This window comes from Embiotoca jacksoni, unplaced genomic scaffold, assembly GCF_022577435.1.
Source record: "Embiotoca jacksoni isolate LCO1_2020_lvr unplaced genomic scaffold, fEmbJac1.0.p SCAF_48, whole genome shotgun sequence".
Lineage (NCBI taxonomy): Eukaryota > Metazoa > Chordata > Actinopteri > Embiotocidae > Embiotoca > Embiotoca jacksoni.
In genome coordinates this window covers 153677-165729 of record NW_027185401.1, presented here as the reverse complement: position 1 = coordinate 165729, position 12053 = coordinate 153677, and the positions used below count along the sequence as shown (strand labels likewise).

The 12053-nt window shown below is 43.0% G+C and overlaps 1 protein-coding gene and 1 long non-coding RNA gene across 2 annotated transcripts; both read right to left on the bottom strand.

The window, feature by feature from the left end:
- Positions 1–2505: 2505 nt before the first annotated feature.
- Positions 2506–5135, bottom strand: LOC138210801 (tripartite motif-containing protein 16-like). The gene has a single exon (XM_069170122.1). It carries the CDS (start codon positions 5107–5109, stop codon positions 3439–3441), a length of 1671 nt encoding a protein of 556 aa, XP_069026223.1. The 5' UTR covers positions 5110–5135; the 3' UTR covers positions 2506–3438.
- A 445-nt stretch (positions 5136–5580) lies between these two features.
- LOC138210808 (uncharacterized) lies at positions 5581–10773 on the bottom strand. Its single transcript, XR_011179284.1, has 3 exons — positions 10619–10773; positions 9089–9202; positions 5581–6088 (listed from the first exon to the last, which is right to left on the bottom strand). It is a non-coding gene; the product is annotated as an uncharacterized lncRNA (long non-coding RNA).
- Positions 10774–12053: the final 1280 nt, after the last annotated feature.

Here is a 12053-nt window from a genome sequence, read left to right as displayed (position 1 = left end):
TTCTCGTGCTTCCATCAGCCTTGTTTCTGGTGATGTAATGACCAGTTTCCACAGACTTAGTGTCATCACACACTTCATGAGTCAGCAGCTCATACCTGTTGTGCAGGGAGAGTTCCAGCGGTGGAGTGAGCGTTGGAGCTGTGTTCCTCATGTGTTTGTTTCTGTGGTGGATAACATCAAACTGAGCCCTGGATGGAGGTGATGTTTTGGGCCTCGCTCCAGTGTGATGTGTATTTAAAAACTCTCAGATCATATTTGCTCCGGACTTGCCTGAATACTGAGATCATTTCTGACGTCCTCCCGTGTTAGTCCGCTGATACCTAAGTGGTGGACTGCTGCTTTAACAATGATCTGAATCCTCTCTGGTTTGGATTCGACCTCCATCGTAGCATTTACTACCCCCTGCTGTGAAAGTGACCAGCTTTGTTTGTGTTTTGTAAGTCGACCGTTGTTTCCCCCTCGTTTTGTCTGATGGAGGACTGCTGTGGCTCGTTTTGACGGCTTTACTTCTTCCATCGGCTCCTCCACTCTGGCTGAACCTCTTCACTGCCTCTGCAGAGGTGGTTTTATTCTGCACCTTCACCTGCTGTATTTCCCTCTCCCCTTTCTCAATCATTACTCCACTTACTTTCTTTTTGGATACGGTTTCTATTCACTAGTGATGGTGAGATGAAGCCTCATGAGGCATCGAACCACTTCAGCCAATTGGTTCTAGAAAGGGTTCATTTCTCGAAGCTTCACGTGAACACGAAACCACCTGCTGGCCAAGTGTATAATCACAGGCAGCTGTATCTGAACCACATCATGTGATGCATTGAATTTTTGTGTCTGTTATGGCTGTTGGGAATGACTATGAATTACAAAAATGTATGACCAAATAATTTCTGTACATAAATTATCACATATGTGCATAATAAAATATTTTTTGAATGTATTCTGTGCGTAAATTTCCCCAAAATGGTCGTATCATATGATATGGCAGGTTGTGTAATCATGTTTTTCTGTCACTTTAGGAAAATGTCATGAGCTTAAGCAGGCAGAGGACAGTGGAAGTGTTTGTGGAACTAGGAAGAGGGGACTGAATATGCTTGTGTAACTTGGACAATGATGTACAGGACAGGGGACATTTTATTCATTTTTATTCAGAAATAACAGTTTCTCAACAGTTTTTGGTTTTGTGGATGTCCACATGTCAGAAGTAAGGCTAACAGCAGCCACCTTTTCCACTTTAGCCTTCTCCTTCTCCTTAGCTGACTCATACTTGGCCTCCACCATGGCCTTCAGAGCCTCAAGGAAAAAATACATAGTGCTGAACTGTGAGACACAATAAAGTACTCATTTGTTTCATGCATGCAGCCATACATACCTGCCTTGTAGGGAGGACATAATTAGGATCCAGTTTGGACACAAATGCCCTGAATCCAACATCATCCACAATACTGAAGGGCTGTGTGTCCTTCACTATCATGGAGACGAGGGCTTCATCCAGCTCTTGTTTTCTGGTGGCTGGTTAAAAGAGAATAAATACAGTGTCTGTTACCTGTCTTTATTTACACAATAAACAAACGTGAACAGGGAAAAATTGTGATGGTGCATTTGTAATATTGTAATGACTTACCTTGGCTGGGTGAAGCTCCAGTTTCCTCCTTATTCTCATGCAAGGCACGGTAACGCCTCAGCATGGATGAGGTGTTGTTATTGTACCCCAACTCCTTGGAGCACAATAAACACCTCACCTTGGAATAAAATAAGAAACTGTTAAAAATACAGTTCTTGATAAGCAAACCTAATGTGTCTGAAATAGAGTTAGATTTAGCTTATTAGGAGTTATCAAATCAAAGTGTTCCCACAGGGGAAATCCTCCTCTTCCTAGCTGGCTCCATCTTATCACCTCCTTCTCTCCTCACTCTCCTAAATCTCCAAACTATCTCTCTCTCTCTAACTTCTCCAAACTATCCAAACTCTCAACTGACCTCAACTCTCCACCAACAACCCACATTTTGAATGGAGCCTGAAGAGTTTATATTGCTGTCAAACCTCCAGGCAAAATCTGAACCACTTCCTGAAGCAGTCACGTGGTACAGCAGGGCAGCGAGGCTTCGGACGTCATCATTTGTGGCTCCTCCCCTAAATGAAGCAAGCCTCGACACGCGCTTCGAAGCGTCGGCACACCTCGTGACGTCACTACTATTCACTACTTTAAAACGACATGTTTCTTTAATCCCGTCCGCTCGCTCTCTTTGTTCTGCATTTCTACACACAATCAACAGGTTTCCATCTTTCCAAACTTTAGCCTCGAGAATATCCTCAATCTGGGAAGTTTTCACCATCCAACTATAGAAAATTCACCCCGCTCCTCACTTCCAGGGAACGAAGACTGAACGCGAGGCATTCTGGGATATGTAGTCTTCAGAGGCAACGAGCGCTGTCAGTGGGCAGAGTGCTCCCTCTGGTGGCCATTCTGGAAACAAGCAGCATCATGTTGTCTAATTAAACTCAGACAAATGGTGGATGAAGTATTCAGAACATTTATTGAAGTAAAAGTACAAATACAGCAAAGAAAACAAAGATACGCCATTACAAGTCAAAGTCCTTAATTAAACAGCTTCCTCAGGTAAAAGTACAGAAGCGTTAGCAGCAACATTTAGTGAAAGTATTAAAGTAAAAGTGCTGCTTTGTTCCCTCTGAATAATCTATATTACTATATATGAAGCAGTGAAAGAATTCAGCTCCTTTATTTCAGAAAAAGTTCTGATACCAGACTGAAAATACTAGAAGTCCTGCATTCAAAACCTTGTTGAAGTAAAAGTATCGTCAGCAAAAATACACTGAAAACACAAAAAGTAAAAGTACACACGAAGCAGAAAATGTTCCCTGTTAGTGTTTTCCTATTATATATATGATGTTTTTAGATTCATATTGCTGCTGGATTAAAGTGAATTTTACCATCATAGTCACTGAAGGTTTTGCTCATTTCAACTACTTTATATATTGTTGATTTGTAAAGCGTCATATTGAACCAGATCATCACATATTTGGAGCGTTGCTGTCCTGTGAGAACCACGTATCTAAGAAATAAACACCTTTTCAGCTTTGTCAGGTTTTATAAAATAGTTAATTTAGCAGGAGAATCATCTCAGTCCATAAAAGAACATTTAAATCTCTTTAAATTATCAGAAAATAATTCAAAATTCAACTTCACCAAATTTAGAGATACGTGGTTTTCACTACAGGAACGGTGTGAAAAGAGCTTAAAAACAAGAATAAAACATATTAACATGAAGATAACAACTATCAAGAAGACGTCCAGGTGACGCCCATAATGCTTGATTGACAGCAGATCTTTGTTCAGAGCAGAAACGCCTCAATGATGGAGAGAAAATGAAATGGAAAATGAAAATGCAGGTTTAAACCCACTGAAACCTGAAAGACTTCAGTTTATTTCAGTTTACAAAACTCAGCAGAGTTTCCAACGAACGCAGACCAAAACCCAACGTGGAGCGGCTGAGTGAACGTGGTCTGGACTCTGTGGAGGAGAGTCATGGTCTCAGAGACGCTGTAGAAGGACAGAGTACCTGCACTGTGATCCAGGTACACCCCCACTCTGGAGGATGGAGGACCTGAGACGGGAATTTGAATGTTGTTGTACCAAAGACTGTTATTGGAACAATCTAATGACCAAGATTTGTCATTATGTCCAAATCCACTTTCCATCCAGCTCCCTGTTCTGTTGATATTCTTGTATGCGACTGCTACATGAACTCCTCCTCTTCCTCTCCTCTCCACCTCAAAGTAACAACGTCCAGTCAGACTCTCTCTACTCAGGACCTGACAACATCTACTGAATCTGTCTGGATGATCAGAATAAGACTGATTCTGATTCATGAAAGTTACTTTTCTGTTCCCATCAGATAATAACATCTGTCTGTATGCTGTGTTTGGATCCAGTGTGATTTCTTGTGAATATCTTAAGAATCCAGCTCTGGTCTTTGGTCCTGGTTGTGACAGTAAAACGTCCACTTCCTTCACTGACACTGAGATCTTCTTCCATTCTTCATCCAGAACTTGCTGTAGTTTATCTCTGACCTCTGACACAGCTGCTGTCACATCCTGAAAGTAGGTGAGAGGACGGATATGGATGCTGGATGAGTCTGTAGGCTCACTGAGTGCTGACACTGAGGGGTAGTTGTGCAGGAACTCGTTGTGATCCTCTGTGTGTGAGAGCTGCTCCAGCTCGGCGTCTTTCCTCTTCAGCTCAGCGATCTCCTGCTCCAGCTTCTCCTGAAGCTCTTTGACTCGACTCACTTGGGTTTCCTGCTGGGATCTGACCTCCTGCTCCACATCGCGGCTTCTTTTCTTGAGGAGACTCATCAGCTGGGTGAAGAGCTTCTCGCTGCCCTCCAGTGTTTTCTCAGCAGACTGATTGATGTCCTCCACCTCCTGCTGAAGCAGCTTCACATCTTTCTGTCTGTCCTGGATTTTCTGCTGGACGTTTCCTCGACTCCCCTCGAGCTCTCTCTGCCTCTCGGTCCTTTCTGCTGCAGCTGAGACGGTGTCGTGGTCTTTATGTTCATCCACAGAGCAGAGAGAACAGATAATCTGAAGATCGGTGTGGCAGAACATCTTCATCACCTCGTCGTGAAGAGAGCAGATGTTCTCCTGGAGCTTCTTGGAGGGGTTCACCAGCTTGTGTTTCTTGAATGTTGCGGCATCATAATGAGGCTGAAGGTGTTTCTCACAATAAGAAGCCAGACAGAATAAACAGGACTTGACAGCTTTCAGTTTTCTCCCAGTGCAGACATCACAGGCCACATCTTCAGGTCCAGCATAGCAGTGATCAGCAGGAGCAGCTTGGAGTCCAGTCTTCTTCAGCTGCTCCACTAAATCTGCCAACATGGTGTTTTTGTCCAGGACAGGCCTCGGTATGAACCTCTTCCTGCACAGAGGACAGCTGTAGACTCCCGTCCCGTCCTGTCCGTCCCAGTGGACTTTAATACACTCCATGCAGTAGTTGTGTCCACATGGAAGACCCACCGGATCCTTCAGTAGATCCAGACAGATGGAACAAGAGAAGGTTTCTCGGTCCAACTGAACTCCTTTCTGCTCCATTTCACCTCTCAGCAGCAGTGACTGTGTGAGTTTCACTTACTGAAAGATCAAAATAGTTTCAGCTGATTTAAATATCATGTGACTCTGCAGCCAATGAGGACATCAGCTCTTAGACTCCACCCATGTTGGCTCCGCCCATCTCCCAGCTGCAGATCTGATGGAGGGAACAAGGAAACGTGACAGACTGCAGCTGCTGAGTTTGAGAGCAGTTTTTTTTATTCCTCCTCAAACTCGTCGTCTCGGCTGTGATTCATGACTAAGTTGAAGTTTCCCCCACAAACTGAGACGCCCTCTGTTTCTGCTGCTGTAACATGAAACAAAGATTTGAGGATCTTTGTTTTACCTCTGATAAGTTCACTTATTAGTCTCCAGGGGCAACGAGCGCTGTCAGTGGGCAGAGTGCTCCCTCTGGTGGCCATTCTGGAAACAAGCAGCACCATTTAGTCTAATTCAACTCAGACAAGTGGTGGATGAAGTATTCAGAACATTTATTGAAGTAAAAGTACAAATACAGCAAAGAAAACAAAGATACTCCATTACAAGTCAAAGTCCTTAATTAAACAGCTTACTCAGGTAAAAGTACAGAAGCGTTAGCAGCAACATTTAGTGAAAGTATTAAAGTAAAAGTGCTGCTTTGTTCCCTCTGAATAATCTATATTACTATATATGAAGCAGTGAAAAAATTCAGCTCCTTTATTTCAGAAAAAGTTCTGATACCAGACTGAAAATACTAGAAGCCCTGCATTCAAAACTTGTTGAAGTAAAAGTATCGTCAGCAAAAATACACTGAAAACACAAAAAGTAAAAGTACACACGAACCAGAAAATGTTCCCTGTTGGTGTTTTACTATTATATAGTAAAACATATATAGTAAACTAGTTTCAGCGCTGATTTAAACATCATGTGACTCTGCAGCCAATGAGGACATCAGCTCTTAGACTCCACCCATGTTGGTTCCGCCCATCTTCCAGCTGCAGATCTGAAGGAGGGAACAAGGAAATGTGGACAGATAAATAAATAAATAAATATCAAAATCAACCTAAAATATAAAATATAGGTTTTACCAATTCAGTGAACTAAATTCTTTTCCTCAATCCTGTTTCTTTCAAGTATTGTAATAACACTTCCTTCCCCTTCAGGTTTATTGCATCTCTTTAGCTCCTCAACTTCCAGCTTCTTCTTTAAACTCGTCTCGCTCTCGTGTGAATTTCTGTCAATAACAAATGATATGATCTACAGATTCTGGTATTTTGCAGCACTCACATAATCCCGTCGGGTGTTTTATTCATTAACTGCATTGTTTTGTTCAGCCTTGTGTGTCCGACCCTCAGTCTGGTTCATGTGTTTTCCTCCGGACGTCCTCCCTTTGCCAACTTCTCTCTGAATAGCATGAAGGCGTCTTCCCGTGTCTCCAAACTGTGCTGCCGCTCCTTCACCATGTTTCTTCTCTATTAATTTAGCTTCTGCTTCGCTGAATAAAATCTCTGTACTGTGCTGACACTCCAGAGCTTGTTTTGATAATTCCCTGACAGAGCAGTTTGGACCCACGTTCTTTATTTCTTTGGCTGTTAATTTATGGTTGATTTGATTTTTGTATTAAACATAGTTATTTCAACCCCTTCATTATTCCCTGTGTTTAGTTGGATTATCCAGTCGACTGGAGATACGTTTTATTTTCTATAATGTAATAAAGTTCACATCTTTGTCTCCGTCGGTCTCAAGTTCCAGTTTATTCTGTCTCCTGTGTTTTCTCACCTGGTCACATATACAATAACCCACACACCCATGTGCTTCCAATTACTGCTACCAGGTCTCCAAAAAATAAGATCGCAAAACATCTAATCAAAGATTTGTTTTTCTCTCTTTTGTATTTCATGAGATTCGAAGGAACGTTTTTTGTGTCATTTTTACATTTTCTAATACATTTTTACACTTTGTTGTTTTACTCCAATAAAACGACAGCAAGACCGCCAAACAATCTAATCAAAGATTGTGGTCCATCCCTTCACTCAAGGCCTTGTGAGATAGAGGGAAGATAAATCACTCTCTGGGAAACAGGAGAGTTTAGATCGTGTCCACAGACGCTGGTTTGGGGAAGCGTTCTGCAAAGTGTGATGTAAAGTCACTTCAACACCAACCTGTGACTAACGGTAAAAAGGACACTGGAAGGAAAGGATTAGCTTTACAACTACTGATAGTCCAAATGATAAAGAAGTTTTGGAAATGAAATCCCTTCCTCTAAATTATATCCCTCCAATCTTACCTACAAGCATTATGAAGAATTCTGTTGCTCTTTATGACAAAAACTAAAATGCTGAAATGTTTTGACCAGCATTTTATATTATTTTTGTATATTTTGTGTTCCGGCCCGGTTCTTGGCCGCAGCAAAGACGGAGCACATCAGGGATTTAACAAAAAGAAACGCATTTCATAATCAAACTTAACCAAAAGACGCATACGGGGCGAGGCAGACAGGAGCTGATGACTGAACAGGCTGCAATCCAGGAAGCAACAACAAAAAAACAAGTTAAACAAGTTACACAGAGACTGAAACTACCACCTGGCGTGACTTCATTTGGCACAGAGTAGTTGAAGGACCAGATAATTTCAGCAGGAGAAGCTGATGAGTTCACTGAGTGCAGTTTTGTCACTTGTGATCAGGAGCAGGTGAGGCGGAGCTGCGACTCAGGAGAGGACGGCTCGGACACGTTCCACAAATAATCAGTCAGACAAAGAAACCGAGAATCGCTGCTGAAGCCCGACTGTATTTAGGAAAGATGTTGGTCGTTAGTCGTTCTTACGTAAAGTGATTTTCCTTTTTGGAGGCTTTATCATATTCAAAGACTCATGAAAGTGGATAAACATTTGTATCCCGGCGAAAAATGTCGTATTCCCCTGGAGTCGCAAGTGGGCGTGGCCAAATGGCTCAAGAGCGCCCCCTAAAGAGATGCCTCGGCGGCCATATTTACCTAAATTCACCAAATCCGGTGGACATGTGTATCACATGGAGAAGCAGAAAAAAGTTACATTGCAACTTTATGTCAACTCGACAGGAAGTCCACCATTTTGAATTTAGTCGCCATTTTGGGTGATTCTAACACGTTGTACTTTGTCGAACTCCTCCGAGGGATTTTGTCGCCCCGACTTGAATTTAGGTTCTCTGGATAGAAAACATGTTTGGGATTAAAAGTTATCAAAATAATTCGTTTTCATCGATGTGTGTGCCTGTAGCGTGGCGGCCATTTTGAGCGTCTCGCCATGAAACTACGAGTTGCTTTAAATCTTATGTACATGGACCGACCTTCTCCAAACATCACAGGTATGATAACAGCCCCGCCCTGAAGACCTCTGTGGGGTAACATTCGCTCATAGTCATAGCGCCCCCTGTTGGCCACTGGAAATGACACTTTTCATACTTTCACTTTCTACGTCCAACTGGTTGATCCCATGAACCTAAAGTTGGGTCACAATAACCTAAACATGTCCTTGATGATATATTGAGACATTCGTTCGACTTTGTCAATGGGCGTCGCCGTGACGATGCTGCAAAGTTGGATGTCTCGCCGTGACACAGGAAGTTGATGTTTAAGGTCAAAGGATGCTTGAAACCTCATGAAACGTGTGACATACATCCGGCGTGGTGAGATGATACATGTGATGTGTTTTGCAAGTGGGCGTGGCCAAACGGCTCACTTGCCCTGACACAGGAAGTTGATGTTTAAGTAATGAATAAAACATTTTGTGATTTAAAAATAGATCGAAGGGAATGTGTTTAAAGGAATGCGCCTTATCTTATCTGATGAATCGGACGAGTTACCACAGACTCCGTCTACGACTGAAAAACACAAACTACTGCTGAAAACCGGAGTATCCAAACATTTAAAAAAAAAAAAAAAACAGTCACAGACAGAAACAAATACTTGGAGATGAAAGTAAAAACATCAGAAGTGTCAGTCGGAATATTTAAAATAAAACTCACGGTGTTGCCGGGCGGCCGGAGATGCTGCAGGTGTTGGTGATGATGATGATGATGATGAGTAGGAGGAGGAGGAGGTGCTGCTGCGACACACACTGATCACACACTGACACAATGCTGTTAAAAGGGAAATGTGTGTGTGTGAAACGAGCCTTCCTCTTTCACCTCCTCTTTCACCTCCTTCTCTCAGCTTCCCTCAAAGACACCACCTGAACTTCATCTCTGTGATGCGTTCACGTTCATGAGGTCAAACAGGAGGCGGGCCTGTCGCGAAGGAACGTGGTCTGACAGGCCAGTCTGGTTTTCAGGGTGAGAAGCCCTGTTGTTTTTCAAGGAATTATTTTTCTCTTTCCTTATTATTCTTATGTAAAGTGATTTTCCTTTTTGGAAGCTTTATCATATTCAAAGACTCATGAAAGTGGACAAACATTTGTCTCCCGGCGAAAAATTTGGTATTCCAGTGTTGTTGCGAGTGGGCGTGGCCAAATGGCTCGAGAGCGCCCCCTAAAGAGATGCCCCGGCGGCCACATTTACCTAAATTCACGAAATCCGGTGGACAAGTGTATCAGAAAAAAGTTACATTGCACCTTTATGTCAACTCGACAGGAAGTCCACCATTTTGAATTTAGTCGCCATTTTGGGTGATTCTGACATGTTGTACTTTGTCGAACTCGTCCGAGGGATTTTGTCGCCCCGACTTGAATTTAGGTTCTCTGGATAGAAAACATATTTGGGATTAAAAGTTATCAAAATAATTCGTTTTCATCGATGTGTGTGCCTGTAGCGTGGCGGCCATTTTGAGTGTCTCGCCATGAAACTACGAGTTGCTTTAAATCTTATGTACATTGATCGACCTTCTCCAAACATCACAGGTATGATAACAGCCCCGCCCTGAAGACCCCTGTGGGGTAATATTCGCTCATAGTCATAGCGCCCCCTGTTGGCCACTGGAAATGACACTTTTCATACTTTCACTTTCTACGTCCAACTGGTTGATCCCATGAACCTAAAGTTGGGTCACAATAACCGAAACATGTCGTTGATGATATATTGAGACATTCGTTCGACTTTGTCAATGGGCGTCGCCGTGACGATGCGGCAAAGTTGGATGTCTCGCCGTGACACAGGAAGTTGATGTTTAAGGTCAAAGGATGCTTGAAACCTCATGAAACGTGTGACATACATCCGGCGTGGTGAGATGATACATGTGATGTGTTTTGAAAGTGGGCGTGGCCAAACGGCTCACTTGCCCTGACACAGGAAGTTGATGTTTAAGTAATGAATAAAACATTTTGTGATTTAAAAATAGATCGAAGGGAACGTGTTTAAAGGAATGCACCTCATCTTATCTGATGAATCGGACGAGTTACCACAGACTCCGTCTACGACTGAAAAACACAAACTACTGCTGAAAACCGGAGTATCCAAACATTTATAAAAAAAAAAAAAAACAGTCACAGAGAGAAACAAATACTTGGAGATGAAAGTAAAAACATCAGAAGTGTCAGTCGGAATATTTAAAATAAAACTCACGGTGTTGCCGGGCGGCCGGAGATGCTGCAGGTGTTGGTGATGATGATGATGATGATGAGGAGGAGGAGGAGGAGGTGCTGCTGCGACACACACTGATCACACACTGACACAATGCTGTTAAAAGGGAAATGTGTGTGTGTGAAACGAGCCTTCCTCTTTCACCTCCTCTTTCACCTCCTTCTCTCAGCTTCCCTCAAAGACACCACCTGAACTTCATCTCTGTGATGCGTTCACGTTCATGAGGTAAAACAGGAGGCGGGCCTGTCGTGAAGGAACGTGGTCTGACAGGCCAGTCTGGTTTTCAGGGTGAGAAGCCCTGTTGTTTTTCAAGGAATTATTTTTCTCTTTCCTTATTATTCTTGTGTAAAGTGATTTTCCTTTTTGGAAGCTTTATCATATTCAAAGACTCATGAAAGTGGACAAACATTTGTCTCCCGGCGAAAAATTTGGTATTCCAGTGTTGTTGCGAGTGGGCGTGGCCAAATGGCTCGAGAGCGCCCCCTAAAGAGATGCCCCGGCGGCCACATTTACCTAAATTCACAAAATCCGGTGGACAAGTGTATCAGAAAAAAGTTACATTGCACCTTTATGTCAACTCGACAGGAATTCCACCATTTTGAATTTAGTCGCCATTTTGGGTGATTCTGACATGTTGTACTTTGTCGAACTCGTCCGAGGGATTTTGTCGCCCCGACTTGAATTTAGGTTCTCTGGATAGAAAACATGTTTGGGATTAAAAGTTATCAAAATAATTCGTTTTCGTCGATGTGTGTGCCCGTAGCGTGGCGGCCATTTTGAGCGTCTCGCCATGAAACTACGAGTTGCTTTAAATATTATGTCCATGGACTGACCTTCTCCAAACATCACAGGTATGATAACAGCCCCGCCCTGAAGACCCCTGTGCGGTAATATTCGCTCATAGTCATAGCGCCCCCTGTTGGCCACTGGAAATGACACTTTTCATACTTTCGCATTCTACATCGAGCTGGTTGATCACATGAACCTAAAGTCGGGTCACAATAACCTAAACATGTAGTTGATGATTTATTGAGACATTCGTTCGACTTTGTCAATGGGCGTCGCCGTGACGATGCGGCAAAGTTGGATGACTTGCCCTGGCAAAGGAAGTTGATGTTTAAGGTCAAAGGATGCTTGAAACCTCACGAAACGTGTCACATACATCCGGCGTGGTGAGATGATACATTTGATGTGTTTTGCAAGTGGGCGTAGCAAAACGGCTGGCCAGCGCCCCCTGCTGGAGATAGGAAACGAGACAAAAATAGCAACTTTACACAGGGATACTGGGTCCCTGGCGTGCTGCACTTCAGGGAGACTGTCCTTGGGAGTGGGAGGGCCAGTACATCACTGCTTGCAGTTTTAATTAAATTTCTGTTTCTAAACAAATAACTGGGTCCATAGTCCCTCTACCTTTCTG